The sequence below is a fragment of the Xenopus laevis genome, chromosome 3L, assembly GCF_017654675.1.
Source record: "Xenopus laevis strain J_2021 chromosome 3L, Xenopus_laevis_v10.1, whole genome shotgun sequence".
In the NCBI taxonomy this organism is placed as follows: domain Eukaryota; kingdom Metazoa; phylum Chordata; class Amphibia; order Anura; family Pipidae; genus Xenopus; species Xenopus laevis.
The window spans coordinates 3,553,382-3,573,317 of record NC_054375.1 but is presented as its reverse complement, the minus strand read 5'-3'; the positions used below and the strand labels follow the sequence as shown (position 1 = coordinate 3,573,317).

Below are 19,936 nucleotides of genomic sequence, written 5' to 3'. Positions count from 1 at the left end.
AACCTTGTTATGAGCTAAGGGGGCCCAGTCTGAAGGTCAGTTAGGGGGAGATTTGGGGTGAGTGTTTATTTGTACCCTGGGTACCCCTGGAACTATAGCAGGGTGACACCCCAATGTTTCTATATATCTGTAACCTTGTTATGAGCTAAGGGGGCCCAGTCTGAAGGTCAGTTAGGGGGAGATTGGGGTGAGTGCTTATTTGTACCCTGGGTACCCCTGGAACTATAGCAGGGTGACTGTTACCCCAATGTTTCTATATATCTGTAACCTTGTTATGAGCTAAGGGGGCCCAGTCTGAAGGTCAGTTAGGGGGAGATTTGGGGTGAGTGCTTATTTGTGCCCTGGGTACCCCTGGAACTATAGCAGGGTGACACCCCAATGTTTCTATATATCTGTAACCTTGTTATGAGCTAAGGGGGCCCAGTCTGAAGGTCAGTTAGGGGGAGATTTGGGGTGAGTGCTTATTTGTACCCTGGGTACCCCTGGAACTATAGCAGGGTGACACCCCAATGTTTCTATATATCTGTAACCTTGTTATGAGCTAAGGGGGCCCAGTCTGAAGGTCAGTTAGGGGGAGATTTGGGGTGAGTGTTTATTTGTACCCTGGGTACCCCTGGAACTATAGCAGGGTGACACCCCAATGTTTCTATATATCTGTAACCTTGTTATGAGCTAAGGGGGCCCAGTCTGAAGGTCAGTTAGGGGGAGATTTGGGGTGAGTGCTTATTTGTACCCTGGGTACCCCTGGAACTATAGCAGGGTGACTGTTACCCCAATGTTTCTATATATCTGTAACCTTGTTATGAGCTAAGGGGGCCCAGTCTGAAGGTCAGTTAGGGGGAGATTTGGGGTGAGTGCTTATTTGTGCCCTGGGTACCCCTGGAACTATAGCAGGGTGACACCCCAATGTTTCTATATATCTGTAACCTTGTTATGAGCTAAGGGGGCCCAGTCTGAAGGTCAGTTAGGGGGAGATTTGGGGTGAGTGCTTATTTGTACCCTAGGTACCCCTGGAACTATAGCAGGGTGACACCCCAATGTTTCTATATATCTGTAACCTTGTTATGAGCTAAGGGGGCCCAGTCTGAAGGTCAGTTAGGGGGATATTTGGGGTGAGTGTTTATTTGTACCCTGGGTACCCCTGGAACTATAGCAGGGTGACACCCCAATGTTTCTATATATCTGTAACCTTGTTATGAGCTAAGGGGGCCCAGTCTGAAGGTCAGTTAGGGGGAGATTTGGGGTGAGTGTTTATTTGTGCCCTGGGTACCCCTGTAACTATAACAGGGTGACTGTTACCCCAATGTTTCTATATATCTGTAACCTTGTTATGAGCTAAGGGGGCCCAGTCTGAAGGTCAGTTAGGGGGAGATTTGGGGTAGGGCTTCTATATAAAAGTATAAACTGAGCTGTGAGGAGCACTGTATTTATTGAATTTGGTATGAAATAAAAACCTCAAAACAGAGGATTTTCCCCTATTTTCTGCAGATCTATATAAAAACACAGTTGAGCAGGCAGGTACCTTGGGAAGAGCTTGATGCCAAGCAGAGTGGGTGACACATTTACTGAAGTCTCTTATCTGAAGTGGAATGTGGGAATCCAGCCAGGCAGCGGCGAATGTTTTATCATCCGAGGGAAAGTGATAACGAAAAGGGGGAGCGAATCAAGTATTTTAATGTAGTCATAAAGCAGCCAGGCGCCTGGGAGTCCTATGTATCAGTTAATTATAGAATAATTCTACTTAGATTGCAAGCTCTACGGAGCAGGGATCTCCTTCCTCGTGTTCATTCATGTGTAGCATGTAGCCAGCATTTGTTTATCCCTTTCCATAATATTAGTTCTGACATTTAATATCAATGTTTTACAATGTAGTAGTTATTAGTGTAGTTATTACAATGTAAATCTGTGTCTGTATTGCAGCGAGACGTCTGCCCCCAAATGTGGAGTCGCTCTCCCCAAAACAACAAATTTACCTTTTGAAGAGATCACCAAAAGCAGAAAGATCAGCACATTGAGGGAGTTGTAAGCCCAGCCTGTCATCCTTTATCTCTCATCTGTCCATTAGAGAGTTATCTGCAATAGAATATCATATATGCACATAATGTAAGTGTATAATATATAGGCACAGATATACCCCCATCTTTCCCCTGTCACCCCCATATCATATATGCACATAATGTAAGTGTATAATATATAGGCACAGCCCCCCATCTTTCCTCTGTCACCCCATATCATATACGCACATAATGTAAGTGTATAATATATAGGCACAGCCCCCCCCATCTTTCCTCTGTCACCCCCATATCATATATGCACATAATGTAAGTGTATAATATATAGGCACAGCCCCCCATCTTTCCTCTGTCACCCCCATATCATATATGCACATAATGTAAGTGTATAATATATAGGCACAGCCCCCCATCTTTCCTCTGTCACCCCCATATCATATATGCACATAATGTAAGTGTATAATATATAGGCACAGCCCCCCATCTTTCCCCTGTCACCCCCATATCATATATGCACATAATGTAAGTGTATAATATATAGGCACAGCCCCCCATCTTTCCCCTGTCACCCCCATATCATATATGCACATAATGTAAGTGTATAATATATAGGCACAGATATACCCCCATCTTTCCCCTGTCACCCCCATATCATATATGCACATAATGTAACTGTATAATATATAGGCACAGCCCCCCATCTTTCCCCTGTCACCCCCATATCATATATGCACATAATGTAAGTGTATAATATATAGGCACAGCCCCCCATCTTTCCCCTGTCACCCCCATATCATATATGCACATAATGTAAGTGTATAATATATAGGCACAGCCCCCCATCTTTCCCCTGTCACCCCCATATCATATATGCACATAATGTAAGTGTATAATATATAGGCACAGCCCCCCATCTTTCCCCTGTCACCCCCATATCATATATGCACATAATGTAAGTGTATAATATATAGGCACAGCCCCCCATCTTTCCTCTGTCACCCCATATCATATATGCACATAATGTAAGTGTATAATATATAGGCACAGCCCCCCATCTTTCCCCTGTCACCCCCATATCATATATGCACATAATGTAAGTGTATAATATATAGGCACAGCCCCCCATCTTTCCTCTGTCACCCCCATATCATATATGCACATAATATAAGTGTATAATATATAGGCACAGCCCCCCATCTTTCCCCTGTCACCCCCATATCATATATGCACATAATGTAAGTGTATAATATATAGGCACAGCCCCCCATCTTTCCTCTGTCACCCCATATCATATATGCACATAATGTAAGTGTATAATATATAGGCACAGCCCCCCATCTTTCCCCTGTCACCCCCATATCATATATGCACATAATGTAAGTGTATAATATATAGGCACAGCCCCCCATCTTTCCTCTGTCACCCCATATCATATATGCACATAATGTAAGTGTATAATATATAGGCACAGCCCCCCATCTTTCCCCTGTCACACAAAATAAAGTTTAATTACAGTAATCTCTGCTGTTTGTACATCCATATTATTTATTATTATTACATGGGGAGGAACTGGTATATTGAGTGCAGCAGACAGAAACATCATTTTTAGGTGAAGGTTAAGGTGTTTTTGTCTTTATTAGCCCCCGGCCATTACCATCATGTTCCACACAACAAATAACTGGTTGATTTGATCATTTTTCCGTTGGGGAATGTGAGCGTCCGTGGCAGGAACATTGGACGTGAGCGAGAAGTTTACGAGCATTAAATGAGAACATAAAGAAAAGCTGAACAATCGGAAAAGAGAATTTTATTACTGTCACATTGGCAGGTTCATTGCTGTCATAAACTATAGTTTCAGTAAAACATTTCATTTCTGTGTGTCTGTCAGAGCCAGGGAACAGCCGCTATGAACTGGACTCCCTTTGCCTCATGGATGTGTCCTGGAGATCATGGGGGTTCAGAATAAGAACATCATGATACACAGAGCTGATGATGAAGACAGTAGGATATGGTGGAGACAGTGGGACAAGATGAAGATGGTAGGGTAGGATGGAGAAGGTAGGGCAAGATGGGGACAGTAGGAAAAGATGGAGACAGTAGGACAAGATGGGGACAGTAGGACAAGATGGAGACAGTAGGGCAAGATGGGGACAGTAGGAAAAGATGGAGACAGTAGGGCAAGATGGGGACAGTAGGACAAGATGGAGACAGTAGGGCAAGATGGGGACAGTAGGAAAAGATGGAGACAGTAGGGCAAGATGAGGACAGTAGGACAAGATGAAGACAGTAGCAGAAGGTTAAGACAGTAGGACAATATGGAGACAATAGGACAAGATGGAGACAGTAGGATATGGTGGAGACAGTGGGACAAGATGAAGACGGTAGGGCAGGATGGAGATGGTAGGGCAAGATGGGGACAGTAGGACAAGATGGAGACAGTAGAGCAGGATAGACAGTGGGACAAGAGGGAGACAGTAGAGCAAGATGGAGACAGAGGGGCAAGATGGAGACAGTAGCTTAAGAGGGAGACAGTGGGACAAAATGAAGACAGTAGGGCAAGATGGGGACAGTAGGACAAGATGGAGACAGTAGGACAAGATGAAGACAGTAGGACAAGATGAAGACAGTAGCAGAAGGTTAAGATAGTAGGACAATATTGAGACAATAGGACAAGATGGAGACAGTAGGATATGGTGGAGACAGTGGGACAAGATGAAGACGGTAGGGCAGGATGGAGATGGTAGGGCAAGATGGGGACAGTAGGACAAGATGGAGACAGTAGAGCAGGATAGACAGTGGGACAAGAGGGAGACAGTAGAGCAAGATGGAGACAGAGGGGCAAGATGGAGACAGTAGCTTAAGAGGGAGACAGTGGGACAAAATGAAGACAGTAGGGCAAGATGGGGACAGTAGGACAAGATGGAGACAGTAGGACAAGATGAAGACAGTAGGACAAGATGAAGACAGTAGCAGAAGGTTAAGATAGTAGGACAATATTGAGACAATAGGACAAGATGGAGACAGTAGGATATGGTGGAGACAGTGGGACAAGATGAAGACGGTAGGGCAGGATGGAGATGGTAGGACAAGATGGGGACAGTAGGACAAGATGAAGACAGTAGAGCAGGATAGACAGTCGGACAAGAGGGAGACAGTAGAGCAAGATGGAGACAGAGGGACAAGATGGAGACAGTAGCTTAAGAGGGAGACAGTAGGACAAAATGAAGACAGTAGGGCAAGATGGGGACAGTAGGACAAGATGGAGACAGTAGGGCAAGATGGAGACAGTAGGACAAGATGGAGACAGTAGGACAAGATGGAGACAGTAGGACATGGTGGAGACAGTAGGGCAAGATGGAGACAGTAGGGCAAGATGGAGACAGAAAGGAAAGATGGAGACAGTGGAGCAAGATGCAGACAGAGAGGCAAGATGGAGACCATAGAGCAAGGTGGCAAGAAGAGGGCATGAAAAAGGAAATATATATTTTTAAATATAAGTAAATATAAGTAAATATAAGTAAATATAAGTACTCCCGGCTAATGCCTCTTGCCAGCCCAGGGTAATTCGGTTTGTTTAATAATTGCAGCACAAAGCAGGAAGCAACAGTAGCCTGAGCCTCTCATTGCCACTCGGTTGTTATGTTATTTTTGCCTTACAAAAACCCATTATATGTTTCTGATCTCTGCAGATTATGTTTCCAACTCAAGCAATTTTCCGTATCAGATGAGCGTGCAGTCAGTCGCCATCTCATCGGCCCTTGAATGCCCTGGGGTGCTTAACACCATCTCATGGTAGGTATCAAATCTTTACACTGATCTCCTGGAGTGAGCAGAAGCCTTCAGCTTAATACATCCATTAAGTGCCACACTAGCACATACGGGCCACAAACACAAGCTGGGCTTTAAATGGGCTGCCTCCAGAACTATTCCGTCCCAGGGTAGTACTTATTGTTAGCAGGGCAAAAATGGTTCTGCAGGAGCCACATTGTTTATAGAAAGTAGGAACCAACCTACGGCTCTTGTTCAACCACAAGGACAGTATAATTGGCAGCAATGAAAAAGACTTATCCCTCTCTTGTTCTTGTGTCTCCATCTTGTCCTACTCTCTCCACTTTGTCCTACTCTCTCTTCATTTAGCCTACAGCCTTACTGTCTCCATCTTGCTTTATAATTTCTATTGGCCCACTGTCAGCACCTTGTTCTACTGTCTCCATCTCACCCACTGTCTCCATCTTGTAATAGTGTCTCCGTTTTACCCTACTTTTTCCATCTTGCCCTACTGTCTCCATCTTGTCCTACTGTCTCCATCTTGCCCTACTGTCTCCATCTTTCCCTACTATTTCCATCTTGCTCTACTGTCTTGATTTTGTACTACTGTCTTGATCTTGCCCTACTGTCTCGATCTTGCACTACTTTCTCTATCTTGTTCTACTGTCTCCATCTCACCCACTGTTGCCATCCTGTCCTGCTTTCTCCATCTTGTCCTACTGTCTCCATCGTGTCCTACTGTCTACATCTTGCACTAATATCTCCATCTTGTCCTACTTTCTTCCAGCTTGTTTTACTGTCTCCATCTTATTCTACTTTCTCTATCTTGTCCTACTGTCTCCATCTCACCCACTGTTACCACCCTGTCCTACTGTCTCCATCTTGTCCTACTGTCTTTTCCCTGTCCTACTGTCTCCATTTAGCCCTCAGCCTTACTGTCTCCATCTTGCTTTATAATCTCTATCGGTCTTAATGTATGCACCTTGTTCTACTGTCTCCATCGTGTCCTTCTGTCTACATCTTGTCCTATTGACTCCATCTTGCCCACTGTTAGGGGCACATTTACAAAGCTCGAGTGAAGGATTCGAATTAAAAAAACTTTGAATTTCGAAGTGTTTTTTGGGCTACTTCGACCATCGAATGGGCTAGTTCGACCTTCGACTACGACTTCGACTACGAATCGAACGATTCGAACTAAAAATCGTTCGACTATTCGACCATTCGATAATCGAAGTACTGTCTCTTTAAGAAAAACTTCGACCCCCTAGTTCGGCAGCTAAAAGCTACGGAACTCAATGTTAGCCTATGGGGAAGGTCCCCATAGGCTTGCCTGTAATTTTTTGATCGAAGGATATTCCTTCGATCGTTGTATTAAAATCCTTCGAATCGTTCGATTCGAAGGATTTAATCGTTCGATCGAAGGAATAATCCTTCGATCGTTCGATCGTAGGATTAGCGCTAAATCGTTCGACTTCGATATTCGAAGTTGAACGATTTTAGTTCCTAGTCGAATATCGAGGGTTAATTAACCCTCGATATTCGACCCTTAGTAAATCTGCCCCTTACTGTCTTGTCCTGCTGGTTCCATCTTTTTTTGTCTCCATCATGTCCAACTTTTTATATCTTGCCCTACAACCAACATCTTGTCCTACTGTGTCCACCAGGTCCTACTGTCTCATCTCGCCCTACTCTTTCCATTTAGCCCTCAACCATACTGTCTTCATCTTGCTTCTGGCACCTTTGCTTCTGGAATGCATTTTCTCCAAGTCAAGGTTCATGTTCAAATATAAAATTATGGCAAGGGAGCAGATATCGCAAATTACCAATAGATTGATGCTGTATGTACTGGCCCTTTAAGACTGAACTCTTTCCCTACCTGACTAAGCTCCATTCCCTTTCCCACCCACACTGTTCTGCTGAGAGCTCTGATATCAGGTTGCACGTTGTTTCCACCATGTTCCTCAGCCAGGAGTCTGTTTCCAATAAAAACCTTTAAACAAATAAACCCAAGTGTTACGCCGCGCGGGATTCTGAATTCCGTTGATTTTGGAAATCCGGCTCTTAAATGAATATAGCCCTCATTACATCCCTATAAAATGTTGGTTGGAATATGTCAAAATTTTTAATGCCAAAAAAATAAAATTCTAAGTAAATATCTATGTGGCTGACTAAAATGATTTCTTCTGTGTAATTGTCATTGGCTGGTTTCATCTTCCCAATCTGTTAAGGTTCCTCCACTCTAAAGTGCTGCAGTTTCATTATTCACCTTCCCCGGAATAGCTCAATGAAGGTGGGAGCGGACTTTTTAAACTCCTGCTCTACTGGACATGATCCCTGAGCTCTAGGAAGTTCAGCTGATACATTAGTTGCTGAATTGCCTTTGATGATGCGGAGAAATGTATCAAATATTGTAACCAATTGTAACTGAGTCTGCACCTGCTTTACTGAACTGCTCCTCTGAACCCTTAGAGGGAAAATGGCTGCACCCATGAGAAAAGCTTTATTTCCTATGTATTAAAACCAATACATTTTGGGTTTGGTTCTGACTAGGTCACTGATTATGCAGCATTTGTGCATTGTTATGAAAAACCGCAATGGGCTTAGAGGGGTTACATTTTAATTGCACTGGTGAATCTCATATAATTTGGTGTTGTCAACCAGGGTCAGACTGGGCTGGCGGGACACCGGTGAAAAACGTGGTGGGGGTCACTGCACAACTGATTGGTAACAGTATGTGCCAGAAATGAAGGGGAGAAGTTAGGCTTAGCCTAAGCAAGGGACAGGGGGACACACCTCAACAGCTTTGGTCTATGGATACTTGTATTACCAAAATCACTGACTTCCGATACAGCACCCACCAAACTAAAACTATTGGAGTGAGCCTTATGGGGTTCCTTTTCGGCTTTTATCTCCCCTTTTCCGCATTCTCCACCATTCTCACAGATATAAAAACCTGGGATTCTGATAAACTGGCCCCTTGATTATCCTTCGGAAGCGATCCTGGTCACAATGTATGTAATTGAAGATGATTGTAGGTAATTGCACCTGATACCAAATCGGGTTTGATTATATCGTTGGGTCTCATTAACAATAAAAGAAAGAAAGAGTCTTCCTCAAGGATATACTTAACGTTATACTGTATATATTTAGGCATTGTATAATTAGACGGACCCTCAATGGCCAAATTAGGATTTCCTATCTGGCATGTAGAGTTTTGGGGCCAACCCATGGGTTCTGCCAGGTCTAAACTGGGCTTCAAAACAGGTCCTGGCATTTAACTCCCCTCCAAATGTTTCAGCAACCCCAACATTGTGGATCACAAAACTGTTGCTTCTACATGTACTTCCCCCTCTTTCCGACCCCAAAAGGGCTACACTGATAGTGCCTATGGAATTTCCCAGCATTCCGTGTGCTTACTGCTCATCCATCTAACACCCCATTTGTTTCCTGTGACCCACTTATCGCTCCGTTTGTCATTTCCACCCCAATTTCCTACTTATATCTGCAGTGTATTCTCTCCCGGCATTTATCTTATGCAGAATAAAGTTACTAAAAATAAAGGCCCATTAGATCACAGGCGCCTTGTCCTATATTTGTCAGGCGCTTCCCCTGATATAGACTTGATAAATAACAAGGCAAAGCAATTATACATTATCATCTCTGTTTTTAAGGCCACTAAATAAAGGGTTTGTAGTTTTATTGGAGATTCATTGAGAGACTGAGCAGTAGTTTTGTTTCCTCTGTCTCACATAAGCTTTCTTATGCCCTTCAGGTTTCCGGATATAGATTCCAATGGTCCTTATTTAGGTGACAATGCTTTGCATATTAAGGGGTTAATATGGGATATGGGGGTGCTTGCAATGTTCTGGGGTTATTCGGGGTGCATAGGATCCGTCACAGGCAGCAGCATGTGAAAAAGGAAGGGATTCAGATAAAATCCAAAACAAAAACATCGAAGCGAAACCCCTTCTCGCCGCTCCTCTTGCTTCTGCCAATTGCATGCGGGGGATTCCCAGCCCAAACATCTGATTCTGATACTCCGAGACCCCCACAGCCGACTTTAAAAGGCAAAATTCCAATTTTTCCTGAACCGCAAATGAAGCGGCAGACAGTTCAGAGCGATGAGCGCCACTTGGGACGGCCTTCAGCATTTGTTTTTATTTTTGGCCTCTGCTGCGTGGGTCTGTTTGTACTTAGTGCTCATTCAATGTTTGTCTACAGTCTGAACAGAGAATTCACACGTGCGCTGGCCCTTTAACAAACTGGTACCAATCTATTATGTGATACAGTGTAACCCCCAATGCATGGGCATAAGGATGGACTGTGACCCCCATGTTTCGTACAATTATAAATTAAGACACAAATTCTACGGTTTGATTTAAGATATTGTGGCATTTGGGCTCCCCGGGATTAACTAATGAACGTGCGCTGCTAAATTAAATATGCTAATTCCTTTTTATATCTTTAAATCTGTAGTTAATGAGCCTAAGAGAGCGTAATTTGATTTAAGGTTTTATTAGAAGCATTTAATTTGCTGCTCATTAGAGAAGAAACTTTGTATCCAGGAGAGATTCCTGCTGCTTCCTGCGTCATCTATAAAATGCACTCTTATAAATAGGAAATATGGTCCAGATTGTGCTCTGATTGTAGCCAATGAGAGAGTCAGAATGTTCAGGGCGTGATTTAATTATAGCCAATGAGAGAGTCAGAATGTCCAAGGTGTGATCTAATTGTAGCCAATGAGAGAGTCAGAATGTCCAGGGTGTGATCTAATTGTAACCAATGAGAGAGTCAGAATGTCCAGGGTGTGATCTAATTGTAGCCAATAAGAGGATCAGAATGTACATGCTGTGATCTAATTGTAGCCAATGAGAGAGTCAGAATGTCCGAGCGTGATTTAATTGTAGCCAATGAAAGAGTCAGACTGTCCTGGGTGTTATCTAATTGTAGCCAATGAGAGAGTCAGAACGTCCGAGGTGTGATCTAATTGTACCCAATGAGAGAGTCAGAATGTCCAGGGTGTGATCTAATTGTAGCCAAAGAGAGAGTCAGAGTGTCCAGGGTGTGATTTAATTGTAGCCAATGAGGGAGTCAGAATGTCCAAGGTGTGATCTAATTGTAACCAGTAAGAAGGTCAGAATGTCCTGGGTGTGATCTAATTGTAGCCAATAAGAGGATCAGAATGTACATGCTATGATCTAATTGTAGCCAATGAAAGAGACAGAATGTCCAGGGTGTAATCTAATTGTAGCCAATGAGAGAGTCGGATTTCCCAGGATGTGATTCCTTGGGTGCCGGGTCAGAATGTCCAGGAAATTCTAATTGTAGCCAATGAGAAGGTCATAATGTCCAGGGTGTGATCTAATTGTAGCCAATAAGAGAGTCAGAATGTCCAGGGTGTGATCTAATTGTAGCCAATAAGAGAGTCAGAATGTCCAGGGTGTGATCTAAAGCCAATTAGAGAGTCGTGTAGGCGCCGAACGCAGGAAAAATGAAGCATGTTGCGTCTCAACCTGCGTTTATCGCCTACACGTGCCTGTGTGAGTACAGACCCATTGGAAAAAATTTAATGCGTCTATTCCTGCGCAGCTTCAACCGCTCGTCAGTAAGAGCCCTTATACTGAGTCCCTGTTTGAATATGATGGGTTTTTTTTTGTAGCTCATTATTTACTTACAGAATAATCTCAGCGGCAGCATCTCCCTCCGACAGTAATCTGCTAATAAACCACAGGAGCATCGTTCTACTGCCTCTAATTAAGTCTGCAGCACAGAAATAAAGATTGATTGCAGATTGTAGCAAATATCCCTCACTTTATAGAGAAAAAGATATACTGTGCCCAGAACATTCCTTCTCTGTATATTTGTATTTATACATATGGGAGGAGGGAGGTGCCATATTGATTCCCTTAGACAGTACAGTATGAGGGTATAGCTTATTGTGTGCCCAGAACATTCCTTCTCTGTATATTTGTATTTATACATATGGGAGGAGGGAGGTGCCATATTGATTCCCTTAGACAGTACAGTATGAGGGTATAGCTTATTGTGTGCCCAGAACATTCCTTCTCTGTATATTTGTATTTATACATATGGGAGGAGGTGCCATATTGATTCCCTTAGAAAGTACAGTATGAGGGTATAGCTTATTGTGTGCCCAGAACATTCCTTCTCTGTATATTTGTATTTATATATATGGGAGGAGGTGCCATATTGATTCCCTTAGACAGTACAGTATGAGGGTATAGCTTATTGTGTGCCCAGAACATTCCTTCTCTGTATATTTGTATTTATACATATGGGAGGAGGGAGGTGCCATATTGATTCCCTTAGACAGTACAGTATGAGGGTATAGCTTATTGTGTGCCCAGAACATTCCTTCTCTATATATTTGTATTTATACATATGGGAGGAGGAGGTGCCATATTGATTCCCTTAGACAGTACAGTATGAGGGTATAGCTTATTGTGTGCCCAGAACATTCCTTCTCTGTATATTTTTATCTATATATACAGTATAAGAGCTTTTTTCTTATGCAGGAAAATAATTTCCCAATGTAATAAAGATGTCTCCATGCTACAGGCATCACTAGCCATTGGTTTGTGTGGGCGGTGGAGGGGAACTGAGATATTCCAATAGTCTCAGCCCTTTAAAGAAAATACTATTTTATGTGCCCCCCTAATTAGAATCCTGAGCTGTGCCAGGAAATAAAGCTCCCATATGCCCTCTTGGTATGAGCAGCTGGAACGAGGCACAAGGAGGTCGGAATTAAATACCTTGGATTGTTAATGGATCGAGGAGAGGTTAACTCCTTCGCTGCCAAACGCCCTGCATTCCTATTATCAGAGATCAGTCATAAAGACATAAATTCCATATAACAAATGGAAAATGTGTTTAAGCTCTGGAGTCTGTGACTCAAGCAGTGGGTGGGGCTACAATATCCTTCTGGCAGTTTACCGGAGGGAGGAGCTTCTTTCCAGTGTTGTTAATCAGCTGGCTTCTGCTACTTGTTTCAAAAGTGAGGGCAGAGTAAGGGTCAGACTGTTTTCAATAGAAATTGCATTTCAAATAAATTCAAATTCCAATTTTGTCATTCATTTATACTGGAAAGATCTTAGAATTAAATTCCTTTCCTCCTTTCCTGTTATTTGTGGCTTTAAATCTCTTGAAATGTCATAAAGCTTTCAGGATTTAAAGCACCATTTAAGGACAAAGCATTCAGGTCAGTCTGTTTTTTTTTTTTCTTTTTAAATCATTTAATCACGAAACATTCGGAATTAAAACTTAATGGGATGCTGAGTCACAATCACTCATGAGCCAGAGATGGGACAAATGAGGGAGAAGTAACAACATGAAACAATATATGTTTTATATACAAATAAGCTCTCACCCCAAATCTCCCCCTAACTGACCTTCAGACTGGGCCCCCTTAGCTCATAACAAGGTTACAGATATATAGAAACATTGGGGTGTCACCCTGCTATAGTTCCAGGGGTACCCAGGGGTACAAATAAACACTCACCCCAAATCTCCCCCTAACTGACCTTCAGACTGGGCCCCCTTAGCTCATAACAAGGTTACAGATATATAGAAACATTGGGGTGTCACCCTGCTATAGTTCCAGGGGTACCCAGGGGTACAAATAAACACTCACCCCAAATCTCCCCCTAACTGACCTTCAGACTGGGCCCCCTTAGCTCATAACAAGGTTACAGATATATAGAAACATTGGGGTGTCACCCTGCTATAGTTCCAGGGGTACCCAGGGTACAAATAAGCACTCACCCCAAATCTCCCCCTAACTGACCTTCAGACTGGGTCCCCTTAGCTCATAACAAGGTTACAGATATATAGAAACATTGGGGTGTCACCCTGCTATAGTTCCAGGGGTACCAGGGGAAAAATAAACACTCACCCCAAATCTCCCCCTAACTGACCTTCAGACTGGGCCCCCTTAGCTCATAACAAGGTTACAGATATATAGAAACATTGGGGTGTCACCCTGCTATAGTTCCAGGGGTACCCAGGGTACAAATAAACACTCACCCCAAATCTCCCCCTAACTGACCTTCAGACTGGGCCCCCTTAGTTCATGACAAGGTTACAGATATATAGAAACATTGGGGTGTCACCCTGCTATAGTTCCAGGGGTACCCAGGGTACAAATAAACACTCACCCCAAATCTCCCCCTAACTGACCTTCAGACTGGCCCCCCTTAGCTCATAACAAGGTTACAGATATATAGAAACATTGGGGTGTCACCCTGCTATAGTTCCAGGGGTACCCAGGGTACAAATAAACACTCGCCCCAAATCTCCCCCTAACTGGCCTTCAGACGGGGCCCCTTTGTATAAACCTTACGTATCAGCAATCTATCAACCCAATCCAAGTATAAATGGGCAGGAAACAAGGTTTGTTACAGTGTCTGGCTCTACTACAACTCCCAGCATCCCCTGACAGCCAAAGGCTCTTAGAGAAGACCATATAATAACCATTGTCTGCCATTCAGTGCTGATAACAGAAGAGAGAATGAAATATGTGGATGAGGGTGTTGGGATTTCAGGGGAGATAATGGGCCAATAAAATCCTCATTTACAATTATCACAAACAAAATATTAGCTGCAGATGAGTTTAGTTGGAAACACCGGATCCAACACGAGCCAAAGCCAAAGCCATTGTACTTGGAAAAGCAGCAGCTGTCGGCAGATTAAATCTCGATGTATCAAGGGGAGTCTGGACCAGGCCCACAAATCACTGCCAATGAGACAAAGTCCATTTGTGGCTCTTTATGGCCACAGCAACTTGTCACATCCCCAATACTCAACTGTCACTATAGTTATATGTAAGTGTAATTGCAGCATATATTGTTATTACCTGCACTGCTGGTCCTGACTTCCGCTCCCTCCAATGTAGCCTCAATTTCAGCCAACCACTCAAATGACTCCTAAAGTTGATTACAATCCAGTGCTCAATGGGAAGCCTCTAATCAGGCTCCGGCTGCTCTACACTAGTTGCCATTCGCTTGCACTTAATGATAACAGAGGATTAAATAAGGATTAAAACGTGTAATTCCTGTGCCATGTCTTTAATGCCTCGGAAGGGCCAGAGATTAAGGGCAAAGGGGCCCCAGGTCAGACAGAATGTTGTAGGAAGTAGATGCTTAAACCAGTCATTTTCACTTGACCATGGGAAAGAGAACAGCCCAGGAGCAGGAAGTACAGAGAATCAGAGCTTTGTACCTGGGTAAGTACTGGGGGAGATTGGATTCACTTACCTAGGGGGAGGTTCCTCTCTGACCATGGGAAAGAGAACAGCCCAGGAAGTACAGAGAATCAGAGCTCTGTACCTGGGTAAGTACTGGGGGAGATTGGATTCACTTACCCAGGGGGAGGTTCCTGTCTGACCATGGGAAAGAGAACAGCCCAGGAGCAGGAAGTACAGAGAATCAGAGCTCTGTACCTGGGTAAGTACTGGGGGAGATTGGATTCACTTACCCAGGGGGAGGTTCCTGTCTGACCATGGGAAAGAGAACAGCCCAGGAGCAGGAAGTACATAGAATCAGAACTCTGTACCTGGGTAAGTACTGGGGGAGATTGGATTCACTTACCCAGGGGAGGTTCCTGTCTGACCATGGGAAAGAGAACAGCCCAGGAGCAGGAAGTACAGAGAATCAGAGCTCTGTATCTAGGTAAGTACTGGGGGAGATTGGATTCACTTACCCAGGGGGAGGTTCCTGTCTGACCATGGGAAAGAGAACAGCCCAGGAGCAGGAAGTACAGAGAATCAGAGCTCTGTACCTGGGTAAGTACTGGGGGAGATTGGATTCACTTACCCAGGGGGAGGTTCCTGTCTGACCATGGGAAAGAGAACAGCCCAGGAGCATGAAGTAAAGAGATCAGAGCTCTGTACCTGGGTAAGTACTGGGTAGAAACTGGATTCACTTACCCAAGGGAGGTTACTCTCTGCCCATGGGGAAGAGAACAGCCCAGGAGCAGGAAGTATAGACAATCCAATCAATTTCCTTTCAGCAGGCAAAAAAACAGCTTTTGGGTGAAGTTTCCCTTGAAATGATAAATCATCCCTTTATTTTACAGATTTTGACAGAGACACAGGAGGGTTGGGGGCACAAACCTGTAATAATGGGATGTTTGGAGAACAGACATCTTCCACAACAATTTCTGTTTTTTGCCCGGCCAATGAGCACGCAGTGACATGTGATATGGGAATAACGGGGGTGAGTGGGGAATGATCAAGCGCAAATTGAAAGATTGAAAGTCGGACGGAACCTCGTATTGTAGGGAAACAATGTAACGGAGAGGCAGAAGGGGATGATGGGAAACAGAAAACAAATCCCTTGAGCATAAGGAGCCACTCAGGATAACACATTGTCTCCAACTTGTCCTACTGTCTTTATCTTCCCCAAATTAAACCATCCTTATCTACTGTCTCCATCTTGCTCCATGGTTTCCATCTTGTTCTACTGTCTCCATTTCTCCTACTGTCTCCAACTTGTCCAACTTTAACCATCCTGCTCCACGGTTTCCATCTTGTCCTCTTGTCTATGTCTTGCCCAACTTTATCCGTCTTGCCCTACTTTCTCCATCTTGTCCTACTGTCTACAACTTGTCCTACTGTCTCCATCTTCCCCAACGTTAACCATCCTTCCCTACTGTCTCCATCTAGCTCCATGGTTTCCATCTTGCCCTACTGTCTTCATCTTGTCCTACTATTTCCATCTTGCCCTACTGTCTCCATCTTGCTCCATGGTTTACATCTTGTCCTATTCTCTCCATCTTGCCTTCTCTCTACATCTTACCCTACTGCCCCATCTTTCCCAACTTTAACCATCCTGCTCTACTGTCTCCATATTCCCCTACTGCCCCATCTTGCCCAACGTTAACCATCTTGCTCCACGGTTTCTATCTTATTATTAACATGTATTTATATAGCGCCAACATATTACGTAGCACTGTATCTTGCCCTACTGACTCTATATTGCCCTACTGTCCCCACTTTGTCCTACTGTCTCCATCCTGCCCTACTGTCTCCATCTTGCCCTACTGTCTCCATCTTGCTCCATGGTTTCCATCTTGTCCTATTCTCTCCACCTTGCCTTCTCTCTACATCTTACCCTACTGTCCTATCTTGCCCAACTTTAACCATCCTGCTCTACTGTCTCCATATTCCCCTACTGCCCCCACCTTGCTCCATGGTTTCAATCTTGCCCTACTGACTCTTTATTGCCCTACTGTCCCCACTTTGTCCTACGGTCTACATCTTGCCCTACTGTCTTCAACTTGTCCTACTGTCTCCATCTTGCCCTACTGTCTTCAACTTGTCCTACTGTCTTCAACTTGTCCTACTGTCTACATCTTGCCCTACTGTCTCCCTCTTGTCCTACTGTCTTCAACTTGTCCTACTGTCTACATCTTGCCCTACTTTCTTCAACTTGTCCTACTGTCTCCATCTTGCCTAACTTTATCCAACTTGCCCTACTGGCTCCGACCTGCCCTACTGCAACTGTCTTGTCCATCTCTACCCTCCAGTCATCTTACTGGCAACCGCCGTGCTATCGGGGCTCACTAATGCTTCATTCTACAGGCAGGGGTCCTAAAATCACCCAGCACATTCTATCTATGCAATCTGGGCCCCACAACAGCAGAAGAAGTTGAATGCAATAGACTGCATTGAACCTGTCACCTGAGTTTATTTTCCTGATCTGGTCCAGGGTCCATGGGATTCAGGCTGCTGACCAAGATAAATTAGGGGGTACAGCAAGAAAGCAGAGAGAATTCATGGGAAGGTCTTTTTTAAGTGGCCCATTATATAGTCTGCTCAAGGCAAAGCTTTGTGCTCCTCTGGAGAAAAAACAGGCGCCTATTGACCCTTCATTCTAATCGCTTTCTCTTCTAATGACAAATGAGAGGCCGTGATCAATAATGTATCTGCTTCCCCTCAATCAGTGAGTCTGGGAACTGACAGTTCTACTTCCTTCCATGTAATCAGGATCTTCTCTAATAATTACTCACTTAAACCTGAGATGGAAATGGGTTAGTTCTGAAAGCAACTGCTCAATGGGACCGTAAAGCTCAATATCACCGGGCTGCCTCCTCCCATATGTATAAATACAAATATACAGAGAAGGAATGTTCTGGGCACACAATAAGCTATACCCTCATACTGTACTGTCTAAGGGAATCAATATGGCACCTCCTCCTCCCATATGTATAAATACAAATATACAGAGAAGGAATGTTCTGGGCACACAATAAGCTATACCCTCATACTGTACTGTCTAAGGGAATCAATATGGCACCTCCTCCTCCCATATGTATAAATACAAATATACAGAGAAGGAATGTTCTGGGCACACAATAAGCTATACCCTCATACTGTACTGTCTAAGGGAATCAATATGGCACCTCCTCCTCTCATATGTATAAATACAAATATACAGAGAAGGAATGTTCTGGGCACACAATAAGCTATACCCTCATACTGTACTGTCTAAGGGATCAATATGGCACCTCCTCCTCCCATATGTATAAATACAAATATACAGAGAAGGAATGTTCTGGGCACACAATAAGCTATACACTCATACTGTACTGTCTAAGGGAATCAATATGGCACCTCCCTCCTCCCATATGTATAAATACAAATATACAGAGAAGGAATGTTCTGGGCACACAATAAGCTATACCCTCATACTGTACTGTCTAAGGGAATCAATATGGCACCTCCTCCTCTCATATGTATAAATACAAATATACAGAGAAGGAATGTTCTGGGCACACAATAAGCTATACCCTCATACTGTACTGTCTAAGGGAATCAATATGGCACCTCCTCCTCCCATATGTATAAATACAAATATACAGAGAAGGAATGTTCTGGGCACACAATAAGCTATACACTCATACTGTACTGTCTAAGGGAATCAATATGGCACCTCCCTCCTCCCATATGTATAAATACAAATATACAGAGAAGGAATGTTCTGGGCACACAATAAGCTATACCCTCATACTGTACTGTCTAAGGGAATCAATATGGCACCTCCTCCTCTCATATGTATAAATACAAATATACAGAGAAGGAATGTTCTGGGCACACAATAAGCTATACCCTCATACTGTACTGTCTAAGGGAATCAATATGGCACCTCCTCCTCCCATATCTATAAATACAAATATACAGAGAAGGAATGTTCTGGGCACACAATAAGCTATACACTCATACTGTACTGTCTAAGGGAATCAATATGGCACCTCCCTCCTCCCATATGTATAAATACAAATATACAGAGAAGGAATGTTCTGGGCACACAATAAGCTATACCCTCATACTGTACTGTCTAAGGGAATCAATATGGCACCTCCCTCCCATATGTATAAATACAAATATACAGAGAAGGAATGTTCTGGGCACACAATAAGCTATAACCTCATACTGTACTGTCTAAGGGAATCAGTATGGCACCTCCTCCTCCCATATGTATAAATACAAATATACAGAGAAGGAATGTTCTGGGCACACAATAAGCTATACCCTCATACTGTACTGTCTAAGGGAATCAATATGGCACCTCCTCCCATATGTATAAATACAGATATACAGAGAAGGAATGTTCTGGGCACACAATAAGCTATACCCTCATACTGTACTGTCTAAGGGAATCAATATGGCACCTCCTCCTCCCATATGTATAAATACAAATATACAGAGAAGGAATGTTCTGGGCACACAATAAGCTATACCCTCATACTGTACTGTCTAAGGGAATCAATATGGCCACCTCCTCCTCCCATATGTATAAATACAAATATACAGAGAAGGAATGTTCTGGGCACACAATAAGCTATACCCTCATACTGTACTGTCTAAGGGAATCAATATGGCACCTCCTCCTCCCATATGTATAAATACAAATATACAGAGAAGGAATGTTCTGGGCACACAATAAGCTATACCCTCATACTGTGCTGTCTAAGGGAATCAATATGGCACCTCCCTCCCATATGTATAAATACAAATATACAGAGAAGGAATGTTCTGGGCACACAATAAGCTATACCCTCATACTGTACTGTCTAAGGGAATCAGTATGGCACCTCCTCCCATATGTATAAATACAAATATACAGAGAAGGAATGTT

The 19,936-nt window shown here is 43.5% G+C and overlaps 1 protein-coding gene across 2 annotated transcripts in view; it reads right to left on the bottom strand.

The window, feature by feature from the left end:
- Window positions 1-19,936, bottom strand: part of shisal1.L (shisa like 1 L homeolog) — a 45,227-nt gene that overhangs the window by 15,638 nt on the left and 9,653 nt on the right. For both annotated transcript variants that reach the window (XM_041585833.1, XM_018251875.2), the window contains exon 2: window positions 1,974-2,073. In XM_041585833.1, coding sequence (XP_041441767.1) covers window positions 1,974-2,040 — 67 coding nt within the window. In that variant the 5' untranslated portion in view covers window positions 2,041-2,073. The remainder of the gene's footprint in view (window positions 1-1,973; window positions 2,074-19,936) is intronic.